General features: G+C 39.3%; 1 protein-coding gene across 1 annotated transcript; it reads right to left on the minus strand.

The window, feature by feature from the left end:
• Positions 1-694: 694 nt before the first annotated feature.
• On the minus strand, positions 695-23,561 carry LOC117966293 (neurturin-like). Its single transcript, XM_059015197.1, has 3 exons — positions 22,230-23,561; positions 8,040-8,316; positions 695-5,118 (listed from the first exon to the last, which is right to left on the minus strand). The coding sequence occupies exons 2-3, from the start codon at positions 8,287-8,289 to the stop codon at positions 4,706-4,708; spliced, it is 663 nt and encodes a 220-aa protein (XP_058871180.1). The 5' UTR covers positions 8,290-8,316; positions 22,230-23,561; the 3' UTR covers positions 695-4,705.

Raw genomic sequence — 23,561 nt, forward strand, 5'->3', positions numbered from 1 at the left:
CTTATGTGTTTCTAAATGACCGGTGGCTACCTCAAATCCAATTGAAAGCGTACTCTGGCACTCCCGTGAGCGACAGGCCCGTGAGCGAAGTGAGTCGTGCGAGAGTGTGCGAGAAATATACCAACCAGGTAACCACCGAACCCTTAGAAACATACAACAGAAGAAAGATGTAGTAAGTTATTGGAGAAAAAAAAATAACAGGGCTAATCAGCACTAAAAGTTTCTGATATCGAATTGTAGTTTTGCTGCATATCCCAGTTACGCTGTTTATACAGCCTGGGTGCCTCGGGTCTAATTATTGCTCTGCATCAATATCTCAGAGTTGAACTGTCTCTGGAAACTGTTCTTTCTACGTGCTTCTGTGTTAAATAAAAGCCTGTCACCCACAGTCTGTGAGAGGACCTTTAATTGTCTGGTTTTCGGTTCTGAACTTGCGTCACGCTAGTGGTAGTTAGGAGTGGATCACATTATTCATATCCCTCTGGAGTTTCACAAGCCTTGATCTAAGCACAAACACAGGCTGGCAAGTTCAAAAACCTGAACCTTCTCAGATTGTATTACCGCAGTGGCAAAATAATTACCGAAATCCTTTAAAAGTTCTCAAATTGCGCATTTGAAATGCCCTCCCCACCCCTTGTTGTTTTGCAGGACATGCCTAGAGAGAAACAGGAATCCAACAACCCAACGTTCAGTCTTTGAAGTCGATACATTTTATTCAACAGTTAAGTATAGGGTGTAGAATATAATACATGTAAACAGTTTGGCACCGATAGTTAAATAAATAAACGTGTTCTTTTTCTTTATCAATGACGATATACCTAAATAAATAAACATAACTTACTTTTGAATAAATAGAGAGTATCCATAATACAGATGCATTGCATCAACTTGCTCCAGTTGGTCAAACAGTCCAACGATGCCAGAACAGAACTCTAACATGTGTTACTGACAAGTCATATGTGCCACATATATGACATACATATTTAACAATTTTGCATATATATATATATATATATATATATATATATATATATATATATATATATATATATATATATATTCTTGAAATGTATTTTTGTTTACGACTGTAAGTCTCCCTGGATAAGGGAGTCAGCTAAGAAATAAATAATAATAATAATATTTAGTAATATATGTTTCATATAAAAGGGCCCTTACATACATACTTTTTTAAATGCAGATATGATAAGGGCCGCTTTCATGTACATATAAAGTTAAATGTATGATATTTATACAACCAGCATTTAGAGAGAAAAGGAAACAAACAACATTTTATATTCAATGCAGTTGAGTATTTTTTTCTTTTTTTAGCAGAGCTGATATTTCTATAGGGTTTAGACCAAATTCAATGCATGGCAGGAGTGGCACTCAATTCCCGACTCAACGGCCATACCAGTACAGGTTAATGATTGGAACAGGCTCTAGAAATAACTGCATACAAGATACAAGATATTTACACATGAAGTACATTGTAATTATGTGTAAGCACACGTGTATTTACTAAGTAACTACTATGTAACTACACAGTATTAGAGACACTTCATGTAAAAGTGTAATAATGATGTTGCTGGTGCTGACAGAAAGTAAGAAAAATGTCTTGCTTTTCTCTCCTTTATCCAACAGGGGAGCAAGTCTTATTTACAGCAATTGTCAGGTTATACCATTCTATGGCGCTAAACATTTTCTTGTGCATCACTTTACATTATCAACATATGTTACTGTAGTGTACAGTAAAAGGATGCTGGATTCAGTATTTAGTCGGGGGAGTTTAACTTGAGTTTATTACAGACCTGCATTGCTTGATTTGATTTTAAAATGGTCTACCAGGCAAGCCCAGGACCATTGGCGTTTGTGGAGACATATAGGATTGAACAGCACACATCCCTGCTTTGTTTTTTCCCCTGTGTGCTCCCAACATGCAATGAACAATTCTGTCTCTAGCCACCCCAGTTACAACACAGGAAGCAGAGCCTGTGGAGCATGTGACAGCTTTCCTGGTTGATTGACGCTTCGCTGCGTACCACAAACAGGAAGCAAAGTCGCACTTGACTGCAAGCATATTTTCTAAATGATTAAAATAAAAAGCCACATGAAACCAGCCCCCAGCCCATGCAGATAATGTTATGGTTTCAGCTGAAATTCATTAGAAACTGCAGTCTGTTTAGGGACATTTTTTCCTCGAGTCGTAAACAAAAAAGCAAAGAAAATACTTCTGAGAGCGCAGTCCAGTGGAATGCTTGGATAAGGAAATTATTATTTTTTTTGTCAGCTCTGAATCATGTAGAAGCTATGAGGGAACCAATATGGTAACGCTTCAGTTTAAGGATTTTTCATAAACATAATTCATCTATAAATGTTTTTGGTCTTTTTAACATTGTACAGTTATTAATAATGACCACAGACACTACAGTGTAAGCAAACCTTATTTTAAACCATAAGCTTGACACTAGTAACAGTGGTGATGCATCGCATAGGAAACCATTTTACTGTGTTATTTCAATTTTGATGAGAAAGCGATTATGAAACAATGCATGGTGTCCATACTGGATTAAAGCCATGAAGTAAACAGTAACTGATTGTAAATTCAGAAATATGTAATGCATTTAATGACAAACGTTTCGACAAGTCTTTTTCATTGGCTTTAACTCCTTAAGGTGCACAAGGAACTGAGTGCTTGTTTTTTTTTTGAGAGTGACTCAAGTATTTGGATGACCTTTCTTATTTGTTCACCTCATTGCAGCAATAAATAAGCTGGCATCATTTTTGTTTGTGGGACACATATGCCCCTTGTATCTTAAAGGGTTCATTGAAGTATTTCTTAATATAACACTATTGTATGATAGTCATGTAATTATAAATTCAGAAATCCTCAAAGAACTGTAATGCATTCAAGGACAAACATTTCGACTTGCAGTCCTTTTCAGTGGCATTAATTGAAGTATTTAATTTAGCATTCTTCAGTTTTTCCTAGTTATGGATGTAATTGTAAATTCAGCACTTGCTTATATGACAATGCTTCCACATAAAGCAGCAGTTAACATGCATAATTTTTTTTTTAGGGCCTGGGACGTTAACAAATGTTTATGAATCTTAAAGAGTTAAAACTACGCAGCAATTTCTGTGCGTTAAACTGTTATTACCGGGATTTAAAATAAAGCATTTCAGAAAAAACAAAAACAAACAAAAAAAAAAACGGGACATCTTTGTTTTGAAAATTATTTTTTTTTAAAAAAGGCTTTTAAAAAAAAAAAATCAGAAATGCAGAAAACTTTATCCACATCCTGATCTCTTATCTACAGCAGCGTATGACAACATCTACGGATGCTTCCCATACTATTTGCACGTGCCACGAATCACACCATAAATCAAAATATAAAAAAAATAAATACATAAAAAACACACACTGCCTGGGAAAGCTTCCCCGTCACTATTGATTGAATCGATTGGTACTGGACTGTGGTGGATTGTATGGCTCTGGACAGCTGTTGCCTGATCATTCACAATTACACATCTACAAGCTATTACACAGCAGGGAAGGTGAGGCTTGGAGCACAGTGTTATAAATATAAATTATGCAATGCTTAACATTCGTTTCCTTGTTTAATTTTGTCCACCATGGGTAACGAGACATATATACAAATACATATAGTGTGTTTCACTGTAACCCCGTCTTTGTTGGTCTTTGATATCAAGCCTCGATGATTTGGTGGCTGTTCTTTACTGCTGAATGAGAATCCTCAGTCCAAGCAGGCTTCCCTTTGCTTCGATTCCATTCTGGGGGGCCTCCCTGCAGCTAGAGAGCATGGTCAGTGACTTCCTGGTTTCCGATGGCTGTCATTCAGTTGTGTTCAACTGAAATGAGGTAGATTGTCAGAGCTGATTCATTGGACAGTTTGAGTTAAAAAAAACAAAAAAAAGTGGTATTGTAGACACACACACACACACACGTATGTATAGAGATACATGACAAACGTTTGTATTCACTCCCCATCAACACAGAGGACGACATTCTCAAACCTTCTACTCCAAACAGGCAGCAATTGCAATAATAAAACTGATGAGACAACTTGGGACTTCTAAAAAGTGCCTCAATTACATTTACAGTAACTTTATTGGGTGTGTTCTTTTTTTCTTTTCTGAACAGATCATAGGAATGCCAATGTGAAGCTTTGAGAATCTAGCCCCGTTTCCCTTACTAATTTGACTACAATGTTTTGTCAAGCAAAGTATCTATGTATACAGTCTTTTCCATCAGTATGCGAGTGCTTGTTACTGTATCAGAGAATGTTTTTGGGCTGACACTTTCTCTTGCTGGGACATTTGCACTGAAGATGACAGCAGTCTGTATGCAGTCAGCTCTCACGCACTTATGGGAGAAACTCTTTAGAGTCTACCTTCTAACTATGACTGGCACAATACAGTGAAAGCTTGTGTCAATAGAGCTTCACACACAGCTCTTTATCTGGGACAGGCTTATATGAGTCACTGCGTTAACATGCAAGTAGGTTTCTGCTTCAACCAAGATTCTACACTCCAGGAATAATCTGGATACTGGATTATCCAGATAAGAATAGGAATACATTTTCAATGTCTTGCACGTCAATCCAAAATGAAAAAATAATGCAAATCCTGGTTCTGTCTAGAGGCTCGGGCTGAGGCTGCCCGTTCTAGCGTTATCTCCACCGCCCTAGATGCAGCCACACTCCTTGGCGGACACCTCTTTGATGGTGCGATACTCGTAGTTGTTGTCCAAGAAGGAAAAGTCGTCATCATAGGTGGTGGGCCGGCAGCAGGGCTTGTGCCTGGCCTTGCCCTTCTTCACCTGGCCGCTCCGCTTCATGTGCTCTAGGGTCAGGTCGTAGTTGCGGCGGCCCGCGTTGCACTTCCCGCTGCAGTAGCGGAAGAGAAGCGTCTCGTCGCTCTGGTAGCCCAGGCCCAGCTCGCTCACGCTCACCTCCAGCTCCTTCAGTGAGCACGGCTTCAGGCCCTTTTTGGCCCTCTTAGTCCTCTTGCCTGCACCAGCCGGTTGGTGTCTGTCGATGAGGGTGTTGATCAGCTGCTGGACCTCCCCTTTTGTGTAGCTTTGAAACAAAGCTGTAACTAGGAGAGAAATCATAATCATAGTCATAATCATAATCATAATCATAGTCATAATCATAATCATAATCATAATCATAATCATAATCATAATCATAATCATAGTCATAATCATAATCAGAATCAGAATCATAATCATAGTCATAATCATAATCATAATCATAATCATAATCATAATCATCATAATAAAGATAGAAAAGCTTGAATAATTTGTTGACATATATAATATAATATTTTGAATTAGTCCCCTAAAAATATTACACCGCCCCCTGCTGGATGGAAGTCCATCTTTCCTGGCATACAAAAGGTGATAGAGAATTTACACAGGGCAACGGTGAGGAACCCTGGAGAGAAAAAAAGATCAGCAAAAAACGAGACAAAAAAATCTATTTCTGTGAAAGGGCGGGTGGAATTTAATGGCATAGTTTTAAAACTTATCATTTGCTGTGGGCTGGGCTTTCTCAGGGTCAGGGGTTGTCATTTACGTGGTCCATCCCAGCAGTGTTAATGTACCAACCGACAACAGCAAAAACATTTAGAAACAGAGGGAGTATATGGGTTTTACTGTATGCATATTTCATAATTATATATATACATATATATAAAATTACATTTTGTGAATTATGCCAGTCTTGCACAGAGTATGCATATAGACGCTCATAATATTGATTGTAAATAAAATATTGTATTCCTATTGTTGTTGATTGTGTATTATGGAATTCTTTTGAACTAAAAAAAAAACATTATAATAATTAAAACAGAACACTAAGCACAAAGATAAAGTTGGAAGGCGGTTTGTGTCGACAGGAATTTGACTAAAAACAACTACATCATGCTAATCTGGGTCTGTTTCGTGGAGTGTTTTGACCCTGTTCTGCAGCCAGCAGGACAAATAAACACTGTCAAGGTAGGAAATACCTGTTGCCCGAATGATTAAGCTGCAAACATATATGCTTGTTGACACAGCATCAGGAAAGCATTGATGTTCCACAGCGAGGGAGAGGCTATGCTTGGCTGAGAACAGAATACCCAGGCGGCTGCTTAGCACAGGTGACTTTGAACTGAACCAAAGATTCTACCCTCAAAAATTCTACCTTCAGGAATTCCAAGAGTGTGGCGATATGTAAGGGTTTAACTGCAAGCAGGGTTCAGTTATTATATCATTCAACCCTGATCCAAGCTATTCGAGAATGCATTCTCGCCAGTATTTAAGTTTTGCTTTATTTATTTTACGACAAGGAAAGTCAAAACATTAGCCAAAACATGCGTATGATTGACTGCGTTTCGTATTTATACCTCAGAAGAATGCATTTAAATGCTTTGTTATGAACGCTTTGTTATGAATGATACCGTACTTCTTTATTTAAAGGTGCTTTTAAAACATTTTCCACCCGCAAGGATGATTGCTGTAACCCAGTGTTTAGGAAAAAAAAGGGATTCCTATAATAATTTTAACTGTTGAGAAATACAGTAACTCTTTTTGCGAGTCATCTGTAATTAAACCAGCTCTGGGATTTATGAAAGAAAATGTTAAAGCCGTGAGCGATACAGGGGGAAGGTTATTTCTTTTGTAAAACGTTCTGGGACTATACAACTAAAGCCTATTCTTGCAGTACTGTATATTTCTGTCAGGGTAGTAAAACTGAACACCGGTTTCAAATGGAATTCAGTGTATTTATTTACAGCACCTGCTTCTAATTTGTACAGTGGCATCGAAACACTTTCGGTCCATTTTCCTGTAATCAACATGTAAACTGGTCTTGGCAGGTTCTGGAAAACATCTGTTTGCGTTTTTCCTTTGTATTCTAATGCTGTTCATTGTCTTTCAGCAAGGCTGTGTAACTTTGCGTGTAATGGGCCCATGGCAAGACCAGAGCAAACATCTTGAGCATAACTCAATTTGGAGGGCTTGTATACTTCCCTGTTGTTGTTTCAATTCTTTATTGTTTCCAGCAAAGGAAGGAGGAGTGTGGGAGAACAAGTCATCCCTGTTGTTCCCAGGCATCACATTCAACTACAACAGGCTATATTGAAATCCTCCTGTTATCAGCAATGCATATACAGCTATGGCCAAACGTTTTGCATCACCCTATAGAATTCACTAATCTTGCTTCATAAAGTCAAACTAAGCCTGCTGAATAACGTTACGTTAACATATTGAATTACACACCACTTTGTGGTTTTCCATATACTTAACAAAAAACTTCAAAATCCAAACATGAAATACTGTACTACTATTATGACTTCCAGTAGATTTTTCTATCTTTATCATTTTTTAGTTTCTTAAATTACATGATGTTAAATAAAATATCTACATTATGATCTGTTTTTAAAAATTATGTCTCAATCCTAAAATACTAGGTGATGCAAAACTTTTGTCCAGATCTATATGGCAATTAAAGGTAGGGTAAAACTACACTAAAAGTACGCTTTCATTTGAAAAACACCACGAGAAACTAAGAGGGGTGCTTCCAAGAGTATCACTAACTCTTAAAGATTTCGGGTGGTAGGATGCATGCTGTCATACACATATAGGCTGACTTGCATACCTATTCTGTGTAATGTATACATATTTAATGTTAAATATGTTAATAAGGAACAGTTGTAAACTGATACTAGTACAGATTTTAGGTAATAAGGAGCCATCTCTGTTTAGGTATAGTCCTAGCCCCACACACCTCATATAAAATTGACCATGCTTCCACTGCACTGCAGTTTGTCTATGCTTTTCCAATGGATATGCTATGCATTTACCATGTAGCTTACAATGTTTTTGAATAAGCTTTGCCATAACTCAGTACAATGCTTACCTTTGCTTTCGCATGCTTTCTGTATGCCTTACAACACTTTGCTACGCTTTTAATATTGTAAACTTGTTTAAGGGTCTCTGCACAGTAGTTGCTGTTAGGAACACTTGCGCTTACATTCTCTCAGGAGGGAGCTGGGTTTGTTTGTGTCTCTGGCTGATCTTCGAAGGCCCGTCGTTGAGGATGATGGTGACAACGATGATGATGATGATGATGATGATGATGATGATGATGATGATGATGATGATGATGATGAAGAGTTGGCTCTGGGTCCCTCTCCTCCAGAAATCATGTCTCTACTGAGTAAAGCTGACAGCACGACACCGAAGAGCATCAAGGAGATGGCTGCAAACTTCCATAACTTCATCTTAGAGCAAGTGAGAGCATTGAAACCCTGCAAGAGAGGAGAGGCGTGAGTAAGCGTGCTCTGCAAAGAAGATGTTGCCCTGCCTGCAAAATGAATCGCCAGAGCATGCGACGCACACTGTGGAAGTGAATCCATGCAGTACACCACTTGAACAAGTTATAATTGCATACAAAACCTGAACTAACCGTTTTCAGAAGGTGTGTATATGATGCTCCTCTGCCTCATATTTTTTGTTCACCGGGATGAACACATCGCTTAGAGTTATTATTTTATTGTTTGTTTTTTAGCAGGCGCCACTGTGATGTTCTGAAGGATAAAGGCTGTGCTCCAACTATTTTTTACTCTACTTATTTTTCTTCAACCATGGTTTAGGTTTGATGTTTTTGGAAGTCTTGTGTTCTAATAAAGGTGGTACTTTAACGCAAGAGTGTCCTGAAATACTAATAAATTCAACGACCAGCGTTATCACTAGAAGTCTTCATTAGAGCCGAATGTCGAAGGCATTAAATAAGACTTCTAGTCGAAACGTTGGTCACTGATAGTATTCAGTTTCTTTTAGTATTTCTCAAATGTAATCTGTGTGCTCTTTCCTGGACCCAGTCTGAACCGGATAACTCATTTCAAGGTTCCAAACCAGAACCTAAATCCATATTTCCCAACAGAAAGAAGAATTCCTCTGGCTCCAAACAGGCCTCCAAACATGTGTATCTTTAAACCACACCTATTTACGAGAATGTGCTGGGCCTCTCAGATTTTCCATATGTGTTGTTGAGTTTCAAGCTAGCTTCCTCTGTGGGGTTGTAGTCCTTGCATCTATTTCGTTATTTTCTTTTAGACTTTTACAAACATTTGCACACAAGTGGCTTTATTGTTTTGGATGGGGGGGGGGGGATTTTAAAATACTTATCCAGGACAGGAAATAGTAAACTGTCAGGGACTGAAGACTTAACCAGATAAAGATTTAAAAGTGTTTTGCCAGATTGAAGGTGAATGCAGCCTTGGGTTAGATTGTACTGAAGGCTTTGCAGATCCTCCTGCAAAAGCAAAGTCGCAGACAGGGGAGTCAGAGGGGTTTGAATCGGGAGTATTCAAAGCCTTCCTCTCTCCAGCTACGATCTGTCTGTCAGTCTGCGTCCCTCTTCCTATCCGTCAGTCAGTCTGGTGGTGTTTATGATTATTAAAACCCTAGAAGAAAACAAAGTCCATACATACGGAAACATTTGAAGGAAGGATTTCAAATACAGAAGTAAATCTGAGTCGGATGCCATAGTGCAGTGTAGGTACTGCAAAAGGTTTTTGGAGTTCATCTGCGATTGGTTTTCTCTGATCAGCTGTATACTTGTAGTTCAACCAGTATTTAAACAAAAAAAAAACAATCAATCCTACAACATATAGAAGCTACAAGTAACAACAAAGGATCTGTATCATTGACGTAATATTACATGAAGACGTTGGTCATGAGTTCTCATCAAAAGCTACTAAACAAAATATTCCCTTCCCAGAAGCTTGCCATTTGACCGGCCTGAATTCCTCTATACACCTGGCAATTCATTCCAGCCAAAAAATAAATAAAAAAAACACTCTTCAAAAAGCACACCCAGCTCTTTGATCTTAGCCTCTTTATTCCTGCCAGCTGCCAGCACAATTCTCCCAACAGCCCATGCTTTCTAACAATGGGCTGCAGCGCTCCTGCTCTAGATAATGCACCTACTGGTACCAACAGGGCGGCACTATTGTACTTGGCAACTAAGGTATTTATTTAGTTGCTTCTCCCAGTGAACTTCTGCTTGTCATGTGACAGAGGAGGGCTGCTGGTAACCCGACCTCAGCGTGCTTCAGTCGCACCCCACTTCAGTCTGTCTTCGGTGAATTAGAAAGGCATTTTGTTTCAATGGCTTTTAATGCTTACTTGTTAACTGGGTATAGCACTCTTTGTGTGCATGTGGGTCTCTTGAGGGTGTTTTTAATAAAGGGGTGTCTAAATCCTTTGCTGCCACAGGCAGTATTCTCCAGTGTTTCCATTATTATTTAGAAGTGGTTTTCTAATTCAAATAATGGTCTGCTCATCTTTCCCTGTGACCCCAGCCTGCAGCACACTACGCTACACTCCGTAGAACCGAAAACACTAAGGTTTCCGACAGCTGGCTTCAAAACATTTTCCCCGTATTGTTTAAGGGAAAGATGTGTAAACGAACATGACTTGTTTTGGGCACATCCTTAATCGTATTGCCATGACGACTCCTAAGTAGACAATCAAATACCACTATGCACATTGTTAGCACCTATTAAATGATTCATAGTTACAGTATACCGTTCATGGCTCAGTGATCGTCTTTGGAATATATTCGTAAGAGACTCACCTGTGCAGGCTTTGTATTTCTCTGTCCTCTTTTCTGCTATATTGTTTGTTGACAGGTTTATTCTGGATTGTACAAGCGTGACAGTGAATGGATGTATTGTATCTTTAGTTTTATTTATCTGATACAAAAGACTCAAAGCTTGTACTCCAAATTGTCATTAGCAATTTCTTTTTGTTTAGAAAAGGAAAAAAAAACACACACCCAATAAAGTTACGTACGCAGCCCTGTCATTAAGGGGACTCGAAGCCACTTCAAGCTCAGAAGTTTTAACATTGGTTTTGTCTTTCAGTAATTTTTTACAGGTGATGATTTGGAGAAAAAAAAAAACCCTTTGAGAAGGTGTCTAGTACATATTGCTGAAGCGGATTTTATTTTTGCTAAAATAAATGATTCAGAAATGGCCGAACTGATTTTGCTGTGTTTTTAAAGGGACTATTCAATTCATTTATTCAATAATGGTACATCTCAATTACGACCATTTTACTTACTTTTATAGACAACACCTTAAAGTGACTGTTAACGAACTACTTAAATAACGGTGGTCTTTATATCTGCCATCATTTACATAATTGCATATTATGTTTAACTTGCTTAAGAACAAGTATATTTTAGAGGCCTAAAGCAAGGTGCGTGCTATTTTTTATAAACATACAAGAAATAGCCCTATTGAGCAAGGTTGACCAAAATAAATAGCAGCTCACTTCTTAACAAACAATGGAAAAATGGAATTAAACAAATGATTTGGGGCAGGGCAGGTCCCTCCCTGCTGATCAATTTAGACCCCGTCAAAGAGCTCTGAAGAGCTTTGAAGTGGCGTTGCATAAGAGAGCCTAAATGGAAGTGCAGGTTGCAGGCCTCTTTGGTCTTCGCAGTGACAAAGGCCGAACAGATGAAGACTCACAATTCTAATTTGCACAAATGTTTTTGAACACAATGAGGGCCACGATGGCGTCACCAGATCTGACTGCCTGCACACACAGGTGCTGGGAAGCCGGGGGCGTGCACCGAGCACACACACAGACCACAGTTCGACAAGGATCGGAACAGGGTGTGGGTTCCGAAACGCACCCTCCTCTCCCGCCCCTTCCTCTGCTTCCAGTCCAGCATGGGACTTGCTGTTTATATACAGTCCGCAGTTCCAGAAACAACCCTGCAGAATCAGGGCGCCAAACTAGCCAACCAAAACATACTGGCTGCTTTTTACTGAAGAGAGAGTCCCTGAAGCCATTACATTTAAAATAACACACTGCATTACATTGCATTACTCTCATTATCAAGCCAGCTGTTATACTTTATCATCCAGAGGAATGCTGTTATGAATGGGTTTGGTTTCATAGTGTACCTGCAGAGTTGCACACAGCTGGAAGCCAGTTAACTTCATCTGATTAATCCAACTAGTCTCTGTCTGTAAGAGGATGTAACTTGGATCATGTTGGCAGAGCACCTAGCAAGGTGTAGTGAAGCACAGTAGAAACATAAAACTCTGAGATGTTCGTGTGCATTTTAGGAATCAAATGCAAAGGGCAGGACCAAAGGACTGCGGCTGCCAAGTGAATAAAGAGATCTCCTCCTTCAGTCTTTATGCCTACATTGGTATGACTAGCTCTGCTAGTATCTGTGCTTTTCAAGCCTCGGTCATAATGGGTGGGAGGGTTGCTTACTCCAAACTGCAAATTAAATAAAGAAAGTACTAACAAAGCTACTTAGAAGGTTCATTTCAGGGATGGAAATAAGACTCCCGTTGCATAGCAGTTTGATCCATTCTTGGTTTTTACTATGCATTTAAATAGACACACCTGAGCTTGTTACCTATACACTAGGGCTAATCAAGCACATATTAAAACCTGGAACGGGTGAAACTGCTATGCAATAGGAGTCTTATTTCCATCCCTGCATTTATAACCTTTGTGAGTGCTTTCATCCGAGACGTTTTACATGGGTCCTAGAAACTTTTCTCTTCAATATTTCCAATTCTACCTTCTCAGGTTTGTAGAGAGCTGATGGTTCGAGCCCTTTCTTGTATATAAAGTACATCTGATCAATGCCCACCTTTCCCTGCTATGAAATCTGTAGCTTTGTGTAAACAGTCCTGATGTGACCATATAAATGGTTCACCAAACCGTCTTACAGGCAGGCAACAGCAAGATCGTCCAGAGAGGATTGTTCTTTTTAAGCTCTGAGTCTGTGGAAAACAGCAGAGGAGAGATGCGTCTTTATAAATAGCCATTCTCAAGGAAGTTTGCAATCTTAAAAATGTCGTGTTTTATGTGTTTCATTCCCACCAAAAGGAAAGGAACGGGTAAACAATGGGTTATTTTTAGCATACAGTAAACACATTCAAGTGTTTATGAAATGTTCAAGTAGGGGCTTGAAACCCATTCTCGACAATTCCAAGGGGCACTTTGTCTTCATTTTCCTAAACATAGTTTCTCAGGCTCATGTTAAATAAAAACATGTTCTCATAATTGACCGTGAACCTTCAAATATGGTAAACATCTCGTGGGAGACTGCAGGTAATTGACAGTTATTTTAATAACCAGTTGATTTTTTAAATCTTAAAACTCTATTGGTCTTGCAAACAAGGCTGGCTTTTGTTAGGATGGAAGGCATTTGCCAAAATGTTTGTCTACTTCCTTTACAATACAATTTGGATTGGATGAACACCAAACTTGCTATTATTTCAAAAGAAAGTTACAATGATGAAACAGACCACACAGTGAAGTGCTAGCACGGGAAAGCCAGGATTAGAAAGCCTTATTTAAATCATCACAACAGTCGTTTAATCAGGAAGCAGTTAAGGTTAATACAGCACTGATACGGGCATTAGCGTACACATTTTTCAACTTAGCTTTAGTTCTGCAGGAACTCGGTATGAGTGAGTGTGTAAGGAAGGCTCTATGTTTGAACCATGCTGTAAGATTAAAGGGTAATCATGCTTTAAGGATCAAGTGCAGATTAACGTTGATACCCTACTGCTTACTGCACCTCAAACTCAAATCCTCAACCGGCATAAGCGTGCCAGTGAGTTATGCTGGTGTCTTCTCAACGCTGAACACAACTGCCAATCCTCACTGGCACAGAACTAGTATTGTGTTTGGCACATGACTACCGTTTACTCCATTCCCTGCGTCTGTTACTATCTTTTATTTTCTGCTGGTGATTTTTAGCACGGTTAAGGCTGAAGGGTTGACAGAGCTGTAGACTGAACTCCTGTATTTACTCAAAGGCAGCTGTAGTTCACACTGTCAGTATTAAATGTCACGTGAGTCAATGTCAGAACTGTACATAAGACATCTTTTTTTTTTGTTACAGCATACACCATAAATGTGTGAATAAGGCTTTCGCTCTTGTGGTTTTTCTTGTCTCACCAGAACCCCTTGATGGAATTACAGCCAGTTGGGTGACCATATTTCCTTATGTAATAATAATAATAATGTTTCAGCATATAATATAACACATCATGGTGATACATTATTATTATTATTATTATTATTATTATTATTATTATTATTATTATTATCATAATTTTGTTTTAGAAATAAAAACCGGCAGCACTGTTAAATCAAAAAGGGTGAGGCTTTGTTTTGTGAAACCACTTGAGATGTTTAACACAAAAGAAAACTAAAATGGTTGCAGAAATTCCCTCCCACGGAACATTAAGCAACCACCAAAACCCCCGGCAGATCATTCTGTATATTTGAACTAGTCAAGTGTGCATTCTTTGGTCAAATAAAGAATCGCTAGAGTCTGGCATTCATTTCAGAACAGCCTTGAATGCCCAGTCAAATGTATCCGTATGCCTCAGAACTAGCTTTCAACAGCAAAAGTTACACAGCCTCAGCACTCACTCTCTCAGAGCTGCAGGATTAACAAGCAGATCAGATTTGGCCATTGTTCAGTTCTTATTTGTTTTGGCTGCGAGGCATTTATCTTCACACATTGATGCTGGCACTCAATCATCCGCTGGGTTGTGTGCAGCAGGAGAGGACTAGGAGCCTCTGGATGTCATTAACAGCCCAGTGTGTGTGTGGGGGGGGGGGGGGGGGCAGCTCTCTGGAGATGCCCAGGAGTCGTGCCGGCCAGGTGAAAGGTCAAAGGACACCTTGCATGTGTTTTATTAGCCCCTGCATCCAGATCTGGTGTTCGTATGTACCAGAGGACAGTGAAAAGAGTTCAGCGGAGAGTTCACTTCTTTGGCTCAGAAATCAACCTGCTGAAGGTCATGGGTTTGTGTTAAAGAACTAGCTCTGGGTTCAAATCTGGTTTGCCGGTCTCTGTTAGCACTTTGCGTACAGTAGAGCACATCACAGATCTTAGAGATTGTACAAGGAGAGAGAAGCAGGGGATTGGGTCAGTAAGGACGCTGGGGAAGCTCGGGGTTCACAAGCAGGGAACTATGGAGAAGCTCACATCGCTTTTGCAAAAAAAGCCAAAATAGCAGCTTGCATGAGTTGAGAAATGCACAATTGTAATTGTTATTTTCTGGTAGAATCACGGTATAATGTAATACACAGGTTGTGCGTGATTGTGTCTTTCTGAATATTTATGACATATTGTTCCAGAAAGTCACATTGATATGATTTCTAATGGAAGGGTTAAAGATCAGAGGAGACGAGTGATAACTAGTTCCACGTTTTCTCTTGAGCTCCAGGCTCCTGCTTTCAGCCAACAATAATATTTCTTATTTTATTCTGCAAAAAAAAAAAACATTGCACAACCTCCATTGACAATAAAGAGCTGGCTTACAGTGGGGGGATTACATATTGAAAGTTTGGTGGCGTTCGAATCAACCAGTTTTATTGAGGGAGCAGGTGAGTACACAGACTACAGCCATTATTATTATTTATTATTTATTTATTTAGCAGACGCCTTTATCCAAGGCGACTTACAGAGACTAGGGTGTGTGAACTATGCATCAGCTGCAGAGTCACTTACAATTACGTCTCACCCGAAAGACGGAGCACAAGGAGGTTAAGTGACTTGCTCAGGGTCACACAATGAGTCAGTAGCTGAGGTGGGATTTGAACCGGGGACCTCCTGGTTACAAGGCTGTTTCTTTAACCACTGGACCACACTGCCTCCTGCTCATTAGCATGCATAGAGCACTCAACAAAGTAAAAACAGGCTCTCCATAGATCCTCTGGTAACCCACAGTCCCTCTAAGCTCTCTCCAAATATGAAAGAAGTCATCACCTAGTGAATGGGTGATCTGCATGTAAACCAATACACTTCTGCCCTGCTGAAGGGAGTGCCTTATACCAGAAATGGTCAGTAACGTTTTAGAGGTTTCACATTATCACCACATTGAGTGTATTTATCAGTGTGAACCCGCACGTTGTAACTGAGTTATAATGCAGTCCGACAGAGTTTGCTCTTGTGCATGAAACACAATGACAAAATGCTTTTGGTTTATCTATATACATTTCCATCCAGAGTTCTGTTTAGGGTTATCTAGTGTATTCTGCTTACTATCCCCATAGAGGAGAGTGGTGCCCCCTACTGGTAACCTCCCATACAGGCACGTATCATGCCCATCTCCGATTAGCTTCTGACAGCAGGATTCGAGGTGGTATGCAATTGGGCTTAAGCAGATTTGCTAAAGGACAGTTCACACAAGCGCAGTAGGTTGGCACACCCAGTGGAAAACTAGATCTGTTTCCGGTGGCTGACCCCTTTCAGCAGCAGAGTGTTTGTGATTGCACTTAGACTGTCAGTGGGAGCACAGCAGGAGTACTGAACTAGAGAGATACGCCAGCAAAACCTAGGGCAGAACATAAAAATATATATATAAATTGAAATAGATCCAGAAAAAAAATAGCAAGATAGTTTCAAGGGACCAATAATAGAAAACACTGAACTTATTGTTTGGAGCAGAGATGGAGATGTACAATTCCATCCCTGAAGTCATAAAAAATGATGTGCTTTTCTTCTGAGGTCACACTGTAACCACTGTCAGCTTGCAGGATTATCAGAAGGTAGAGTTACCAGTAACCACGTCACACAGAGAGCAAATGCAGGACTAATTACAGAAGTCGTGGTTTGAGAGGTTGTTATTCAAGGGTTTTTGCACCCCATTTTAACAACTAAATGAACTATCGAGGGAGAGACGTGTGTGCTGGTTTCAAACCTTGGGATCTTCCATGCATACAAGTAGGGGTACCATGTGACTCCGTGTTCACTGGGACAGTTCAGGCTTTTTAACTCACACCGCAGTGCATTCTGGTAAGTGTAGTCCTGCTTCTCTTAAAGAAAAGAGATAAGTGAAAGTGAGAATGTGAGCTGAAAAGCCTGAACTGTCCCAAACTGTCCCAGTGAACATGGAGTTACAGGGTTACCCTACATACAAGACCCCTCTTTGGTTTGTTGTTTAATGCCTCATTTTCATGCTTCTCCCTCCCTCACTATTTATTTTTTGAGATCAGCAATATTCAGGTGAACTATTTTACAAAACTTTTTTAAGCGTTTTCGAGTTACCTGTATAAGCGGAGCTTTTTTTGGCTTCAGCACTGTGATCATAAAACCTGTTTATAACCTGACCTTGAAGACGTCTGGACTAGTTAGTTTTTAGACATTTAATTCAAAAGGGAAAGTAAAACCATTGTATTAAACAAAGGATTTAAAATAGCAGCTAATGTTAAAAAAAGCACCTTGCCACATTTGGCTAATTTGACTCGCTTCTAGATTAAAACCAGATGGCATCATCGACCCAGCCAGGAAACTTAGTACTTCAAAACCAGTGTACCTGCTCCAGAACTGCACTCTCCAAATGATTGACAACTTGTTTAACGAACCTCTGAATTTGACTTGGCTGTACGTGATCTTTTTAATGACTATTAATACTATCAATGTCAGAATGATTAAACAAGCAAAAAATAAATCACATTTTTTTAATTCTGTACTTTTTCAATCGAGAGTTTTACTATGCTGAGACTCCAGCTGTATGTTAAATGCCTGGACACTATCAAACTAATTAAACCCATTAGGAACAAGAACGTTAAACAAATTGTTCACTATTAACTCTTAAATGAAACATGTCTTTTAAAAACCTTTGGTGGTTTAAATAATGCTTATTATCTGATTATCTGCCAGATGACCTTGTCTACCCCCTTCTCCCATCACAGTAATTCAATAGAAAATCACATTCACAGCAAAGGCCTAATACTGATGCAATTAGTTTTGTGACGCGATTTTCCGTTGAGTTACTTTTGTGATTGACCATGTTCCTGGTTTAGATTACATTTTAACTAAGATCAGTTACCAGGCCAGCGTTAACACTGGTACACTGGCCCTGAATATCAAAAGTTTCTTAAAGGTGGCGGAATAACTATTCATTATTTAAACGAGAAACCAATATGTTAATGACGCAAACGACAGTTTTTAGGGTCATTTCAGGATTTCAGTCAGTGGACCGTAAAGGCGGAGAAAAACAAAACAGACGGGTGTTTCAGGAGATAGGGAGAAACAAGAGAAGATACATTCAATAGAACACAATAATAAAACAAGTGTGTCAGGACAGAGAGAAAAAAAAAGGTTAGAGCTCATTTTGTAAATGTGTGTTTTGTATTAATTAAATTCTAGTTTCAGGTACACCCGGTTATAGCGGCTATTTGATGCCAAAATGAAAAATAAATCAATACATAAATACACATAGAGATACATAAATATAGAGAGACATGTGTTCATTTATTTGTTTATTTTTTCATTTTGGCATAAAATATCCTGCATACCCGGTTCCACTTTATGAAAATGAATAACACGCGGGTGTATGATAGGGTATCAAACACACACAGAACGACAGCGCTGTGATACTGGCAGTGCATGACCCCTCAGGGTGCTTGACTCTAAATGATCTTTAAGTTCATCACATAAATACAAGATCGCTGCTTTATCCATTCGATATCTCCGTATCACTTGCTCTTCTGTAAGGTTCAAACAGGTGGCCCTTTGACGATACACCGGTGGGGTGTAACTTCATCTTCGATTCCATACTGGAGGGCGGCGGGCAGCTATCCTTTTCATCCTCTAAAATCGCAATACAGTCAAAGAGTTCCTCCACCCACAGCAGGACTTTTTTTCTTGTAGCAGGGAGAAAGAGATTCCCACATCCATTAGGACTCTTTGAAACAGGTGGAATCAACCATATACGGGCAGCAGTGTGGAGTAGTGGTTAGGGCTCTGGACTCTTGACCGGATGGTTGTGGGTTCAATCCCCAGTGGGGGACACTGCTGTTGTACCCTTGAGCAAGGTACTTTACCTAGATTGCTCCAGTAAAAACCCAACTGTATAAATGGGTAATTGTATGTAAAATAATGTGATATCTGTATAATGTGAAATAATGTATAATGTGATATCTTGTAACAATTGTAAGTCGCCCTGGATAAGGGCGTCTGCTAAGAAATAAATAATAATAATAGTAATATTCTACCACATCAACCCTTTAGATTTCTGCACGGGGGGGGGGGGGGGGGATGTTGATTAGCTACCCACTTCATTTGCATAACATTCCTCATGCTGTCGGAATTGGGGTTAGAGACTGTTCTCATCCTTCCTGGCCATTGCCTTTGTTTGGAACAGGAAAGACAGTCGGAAATTTAAAACCCACAAAAGCCCTCCCCGATGGTCGGAAAAGCTTTCAGGGCCACGGTGTCTGCAGTATGTGCCAGCTGTCTGGAAATGAGCTTGGCATGAATTGGCATTTCATTATCCTTTTTCCACACCATAAATGCACTTCCTGTGCAGCAGGTATGAGGTCCCCCCCACCCCGTCACCCAACACACACCTATAGAGTTCTATGTGCTGCACAGGAAACAAGTGTGAGAGGAAAGACGCAGAGGACAAGAAGTGATCTTAATGGTGTTATGGGCTTAAGAAAAAGCGTCTGCGTGTTGCGCTAATGAGAGTGAAGCTTCGGTTGTTACTGTGCTGCAGACACCAGCTGGTAAAGCTCAGAGAGAGCCATGAGTTCTCTTGTTGATATGGGTGCCTAAATATCATCATAACTCACGTCTCTTTAGTTTATGCCCGCAGAGTTGACCTGAAGTAGTTCTGACTGAGCTGCTCCATACTTAGTCTGGCTCAGTGTCTGTTTCTAAAGTTAGGTCCTTCATTATAGAATTGATTATCTCCGTAAAACATTACAATGAGTCCATAATTCATGTAATTTAAAGTAAAGGTTATTTTACTAGTTTTGCTTAACCTATTTAAAGGGAACCGTTCGTTAGAATGCAAAGGCAAATATATGCGGCACTATCCGAGCAGTGTTGTGTTGAGTTTTTAAATTTTAAACTATTTTTAAACGTTGAATGTATTTGCTGTGGGTGCACTCAGGAGATTTTCCATCGTATATCCTACCCTGTGTTAAAATGTACTTTTGTTAGTGTTACAAAATCGGAAATCATCCATCAAAGATGTTAAGCTTGTAAGAATGAGGGCGAGGTTTGAAGACATGGAATTTGTGTAAACAGCACCTGATGAAACTGGGAACTCACGCTTCCTAGTGGAGGATACCGGGTACTGCAGCTGGTTCCGTTTTGTATTTGTGTTGTGTATACTGTATATATATATATATATATATATATATATATATATATATATATATATATATATATATATATATATATATACTGTATATCGTTGAATAGTTTGCCTTTGATAGATTGCTTATGGTCTGTGTATTTTGTATCATTAACCCTTTAAAGTACAAGGGACACAAATATAAAATGATGCAAACTTTTTATTTTTGCAATGGGATGTGCACGAAACAGGGTTTCAAATCTATTGTCAGTTTCCTCCTTGTGATACTTGCGTTACTCTCAAAAGTATTTTAAGAAAAAACTTTGGAAACTTTGGATAAGAAGCGCTCAATTCCTTGTGTACCTGAAGGGATTAACGTTCACTATATGACACGCTTCTTTATGTAATGTTTATACTGTATTGAAGACTGATGAAAAAAAATACAATTTGTTCAGGATTTTTCAGCCATAAAAGTCCTTCATCAGCTCGACGCTGTGCAGTGAAGAATTTGTCGTAAAAAAAATGTATTCGATTTGGAATCATGCCATGTTTTGATCGCCACGGTAAAATGTTCATTCCAAAAGATTGTAAGGCACCCTGTTTGAATATTATGCTATTCTGGCTTCCGAGAAGTGAGTCTTCTAAAGTAGCATTCACGGATTCTACAAACAGTGATGTCATCAACAGAATGTCCCTCTAAAATATTTAGCTAAATATAAAAATATCTGTAAATAAATGATTTAAAAAAACAGCTCTTCATATATCACTTGTGTAATCCTTTTTACTCAAATTTGCAGTATGTGTGTTTTCTGTAAAGTGCTGTGGGAATAGTTTAAGAGCTGTAAATGCTGACTACTGGCGCTCTATCCCATCCTACAACATAACCTGCATTACCCTCATTAAAACAGAGTCCTGCACCTTTTAATAGATTTAAACCATTTGCTTAGAGTATGAACTCAATCGCGGCCAATACTGAAGTTAGAAATGTAACAGTGTATGTGGTCGAGTCGGTAAATGGATCTCTTTTCATTCGACGAAACTGCTTCTAAAGCAGAAGGCAGAAATCCTTTTTTAACAGGCGCTTGCTGAGATAAGGAAAGTCCGAATTTCATCCTTCGGTGGCAAATTCATTCCCAGGAGAAGCTTTAATGCTGAGTGTGTGTAACCCTTCAATCCAGTACTTGTATCTACAGTAAGAGCTCCTAGGTATGTCTGATTCCTTTCTTGCGAGTTCTGGGAAATCACAGCATGTCAGATATTTTTTTTCCTTTACCTTTGCACTGGAGAAAAGACACCGCCAGTTTGACCTTTAACATCAAGAGACGCAATAAATAACGTGCTCATAAAGAACAGCTTACCAGCTCAGCTGCGGTTCCTAACACACTGCAAATGGAAAAGCCATGGATAGGGATCACATTATCTGATCCTGGTACCTTTCTTGTGCTTCCCAAAAACATTCCAAAACCTCATCATCGATTTTTCTTTTTAACGTCTCTGAAGAAGCAGATTAATAGTGACAGGGATTGGATTTTTTTTAAAAATGTAGCTCAGCTGATCAAACTACATTTCACTATATGGTATACTAGCTTCCTAGTTACTGGACTTGCCCGTAAATTCATTTAAATGATTTGTTCTGTAATGCTTCAGATAACATTCACGTCTGTGTCAATCGATCAATCAATCAATCAATCAATCAATCAATCACATTTATTTTGTACAGCGCCTTTCCTGCCAAGGCACCCCACAGCGCTTGTCAATTCTTACTGTTCTGTGCTCAGTAGCATTTTTTTAACTTAAGGTTTCCAGGTTTATAATAGAAATAATCTCAATTGCTTCATAGGTAGCGTCCTTTCATTCACCTGTTCCATTAACTAACTGAGTGGGTATTACATAGTGAGAATCTGCACTGTCAGGTATGGATTCTTAAATAAACATATTTTACTATACACATAAAGAAGTTGATAACATGTTGGGGGTCATCGGTATGTAAATGACCTTTAAAAAAAGGCGATGGTTTATACAATCTCGGTACAGTTTAATATTTAAGAAGCACAGGGTGTCCTTACCTTTAGCCCGGATAATCCAGACTTCTCTGTATCAAACTTTAATTGACCTCCAGGTAAAAGCAATGTCGATATTCCAATACCATGACAGGAAATAATAAACTGAGATTGATTCGGCTGCCCCACAGATCATCCATAGATCAAGCCGGGATGGGGAATTGTCTTGCAGGGTGAGCAATGCGAGTTTAACACTTGCAGCTAAAACACCGCAGCGTCTTAAAACCGGAGAGATGGGGGGTACCTGCGCACAGAAACAACCCAGAAATCCCCATCTTGCCTGGAAGGAAATGTCCACAGCGACCACCCAGAAAAGAAAAAAAAGATACAGGCTGCTTTAAATCATATTAACACTCCATCAAGCAGCAATAGAAAACTGAGATTCCCTCAAGCCCGGACCCTTGCCTTGCTAAGCACCAGGCAGGAGCTCAAAGGGGTTTGCAGAATACAAAAATTAAAAATAAAAAAATATACAGAGATTCCTCGATCACTTTGACAAATCACTTGTCATTAGGATCTTTTCAATTAGGCACCCAATGGTAAGAATAAGGTTTTTTTTTATCTCTTAATAAGAGCCTCTTTTCTCTCACAGTGAAAAGTCCTGATGCTTCTGTCTGTTCGACTGCACAGATCAGGGTCTGAATCTATATTCTGACAAAGGCAAAGGGTGAGAGAATGTAAATCCCTTCTTAACCTTAGATCCCTCTAGCTTGAATCCTGGTTTAAATGTATCCGTGGTATAAGTTATTTAAAGCAGCTGCATAAGACCGGTCAAGTAACTGTTTTTATATATAGCGTTTTGTCACTAGACAGGTAAAGTCTGTTAATATCACAGCTGCCAAAAACATCTTCCTAGAAAAAAACACAAATGATCCTCCTTCTTCTGCTCAGCCTCTGAGCTCTAGCACGTTCCCCTAAAGTTATATGTAGCCTTTGCTGTTCCCCACTGTTTTCCACTGGTTCATTCCGCAAATACCTCCAGTAAGGTTCATCTACGCCTGGTGTTCATATTTTTTAAGGGATCGGCAGAGATGTTTTGTCTTCTTGAAGAAGAAATTCTCTGTGTTGTTTTTTGACAGCGTAGCGGCAGAAGAAGAGGCAAGCTGTCTTTATTTAGAAAGAAAAATATGTTTTGAAGAGATGATTCTTTTTTCCTTAGAGAGCTCTGCCTGTCTGTATCCTCCTGTTATGAATTCTCTCCAGTGCCCTTTACAAAGTCCTCAAGCTTCCTGCGATTCTGTTGAGCTGAGCTGTGCTGAGCTGTACGGGGGTCTGTTCTACTGGAGGTGCTGGGTGGCTGAGATATCAGAACTTGGAGATTTTTTTGGGAGGCAAGAA

This window comes from Acipenser ruthenus, chromosome 49, assembly GCF_902713425.1.
Source record: "Acipenser ruthenus chromosome 49, fAciRut3.2 maternal haplotype, whole genome shotgun sequence".
In the NCBI taxonomy this organism is placed as follows: Eukaryota; Metazoa; Chordata; class Actinopteri; order Acipenseriformes; family Acipenseridae; genus Acipenser; species Acipenser ruthenus.

Bases quoted from the DNA above. Each gene is read 5' to 3' on its own strand.
- LOC117966293 (XM_059015197.1), bottom strand. From the start codon at position 8,289: ATGAAGTTATGGAAGTTTGCAGCCATCTCCTTGATGCTCTTCGGTGTC. The intron at 5,119-8,039 runs GTAAGCGCAAGT...TTTCTCTCCTAG, and splicing joins CAGCTCCCTCCTGAGAGAAT to TTACAGCTTTGTTTCAAAGC.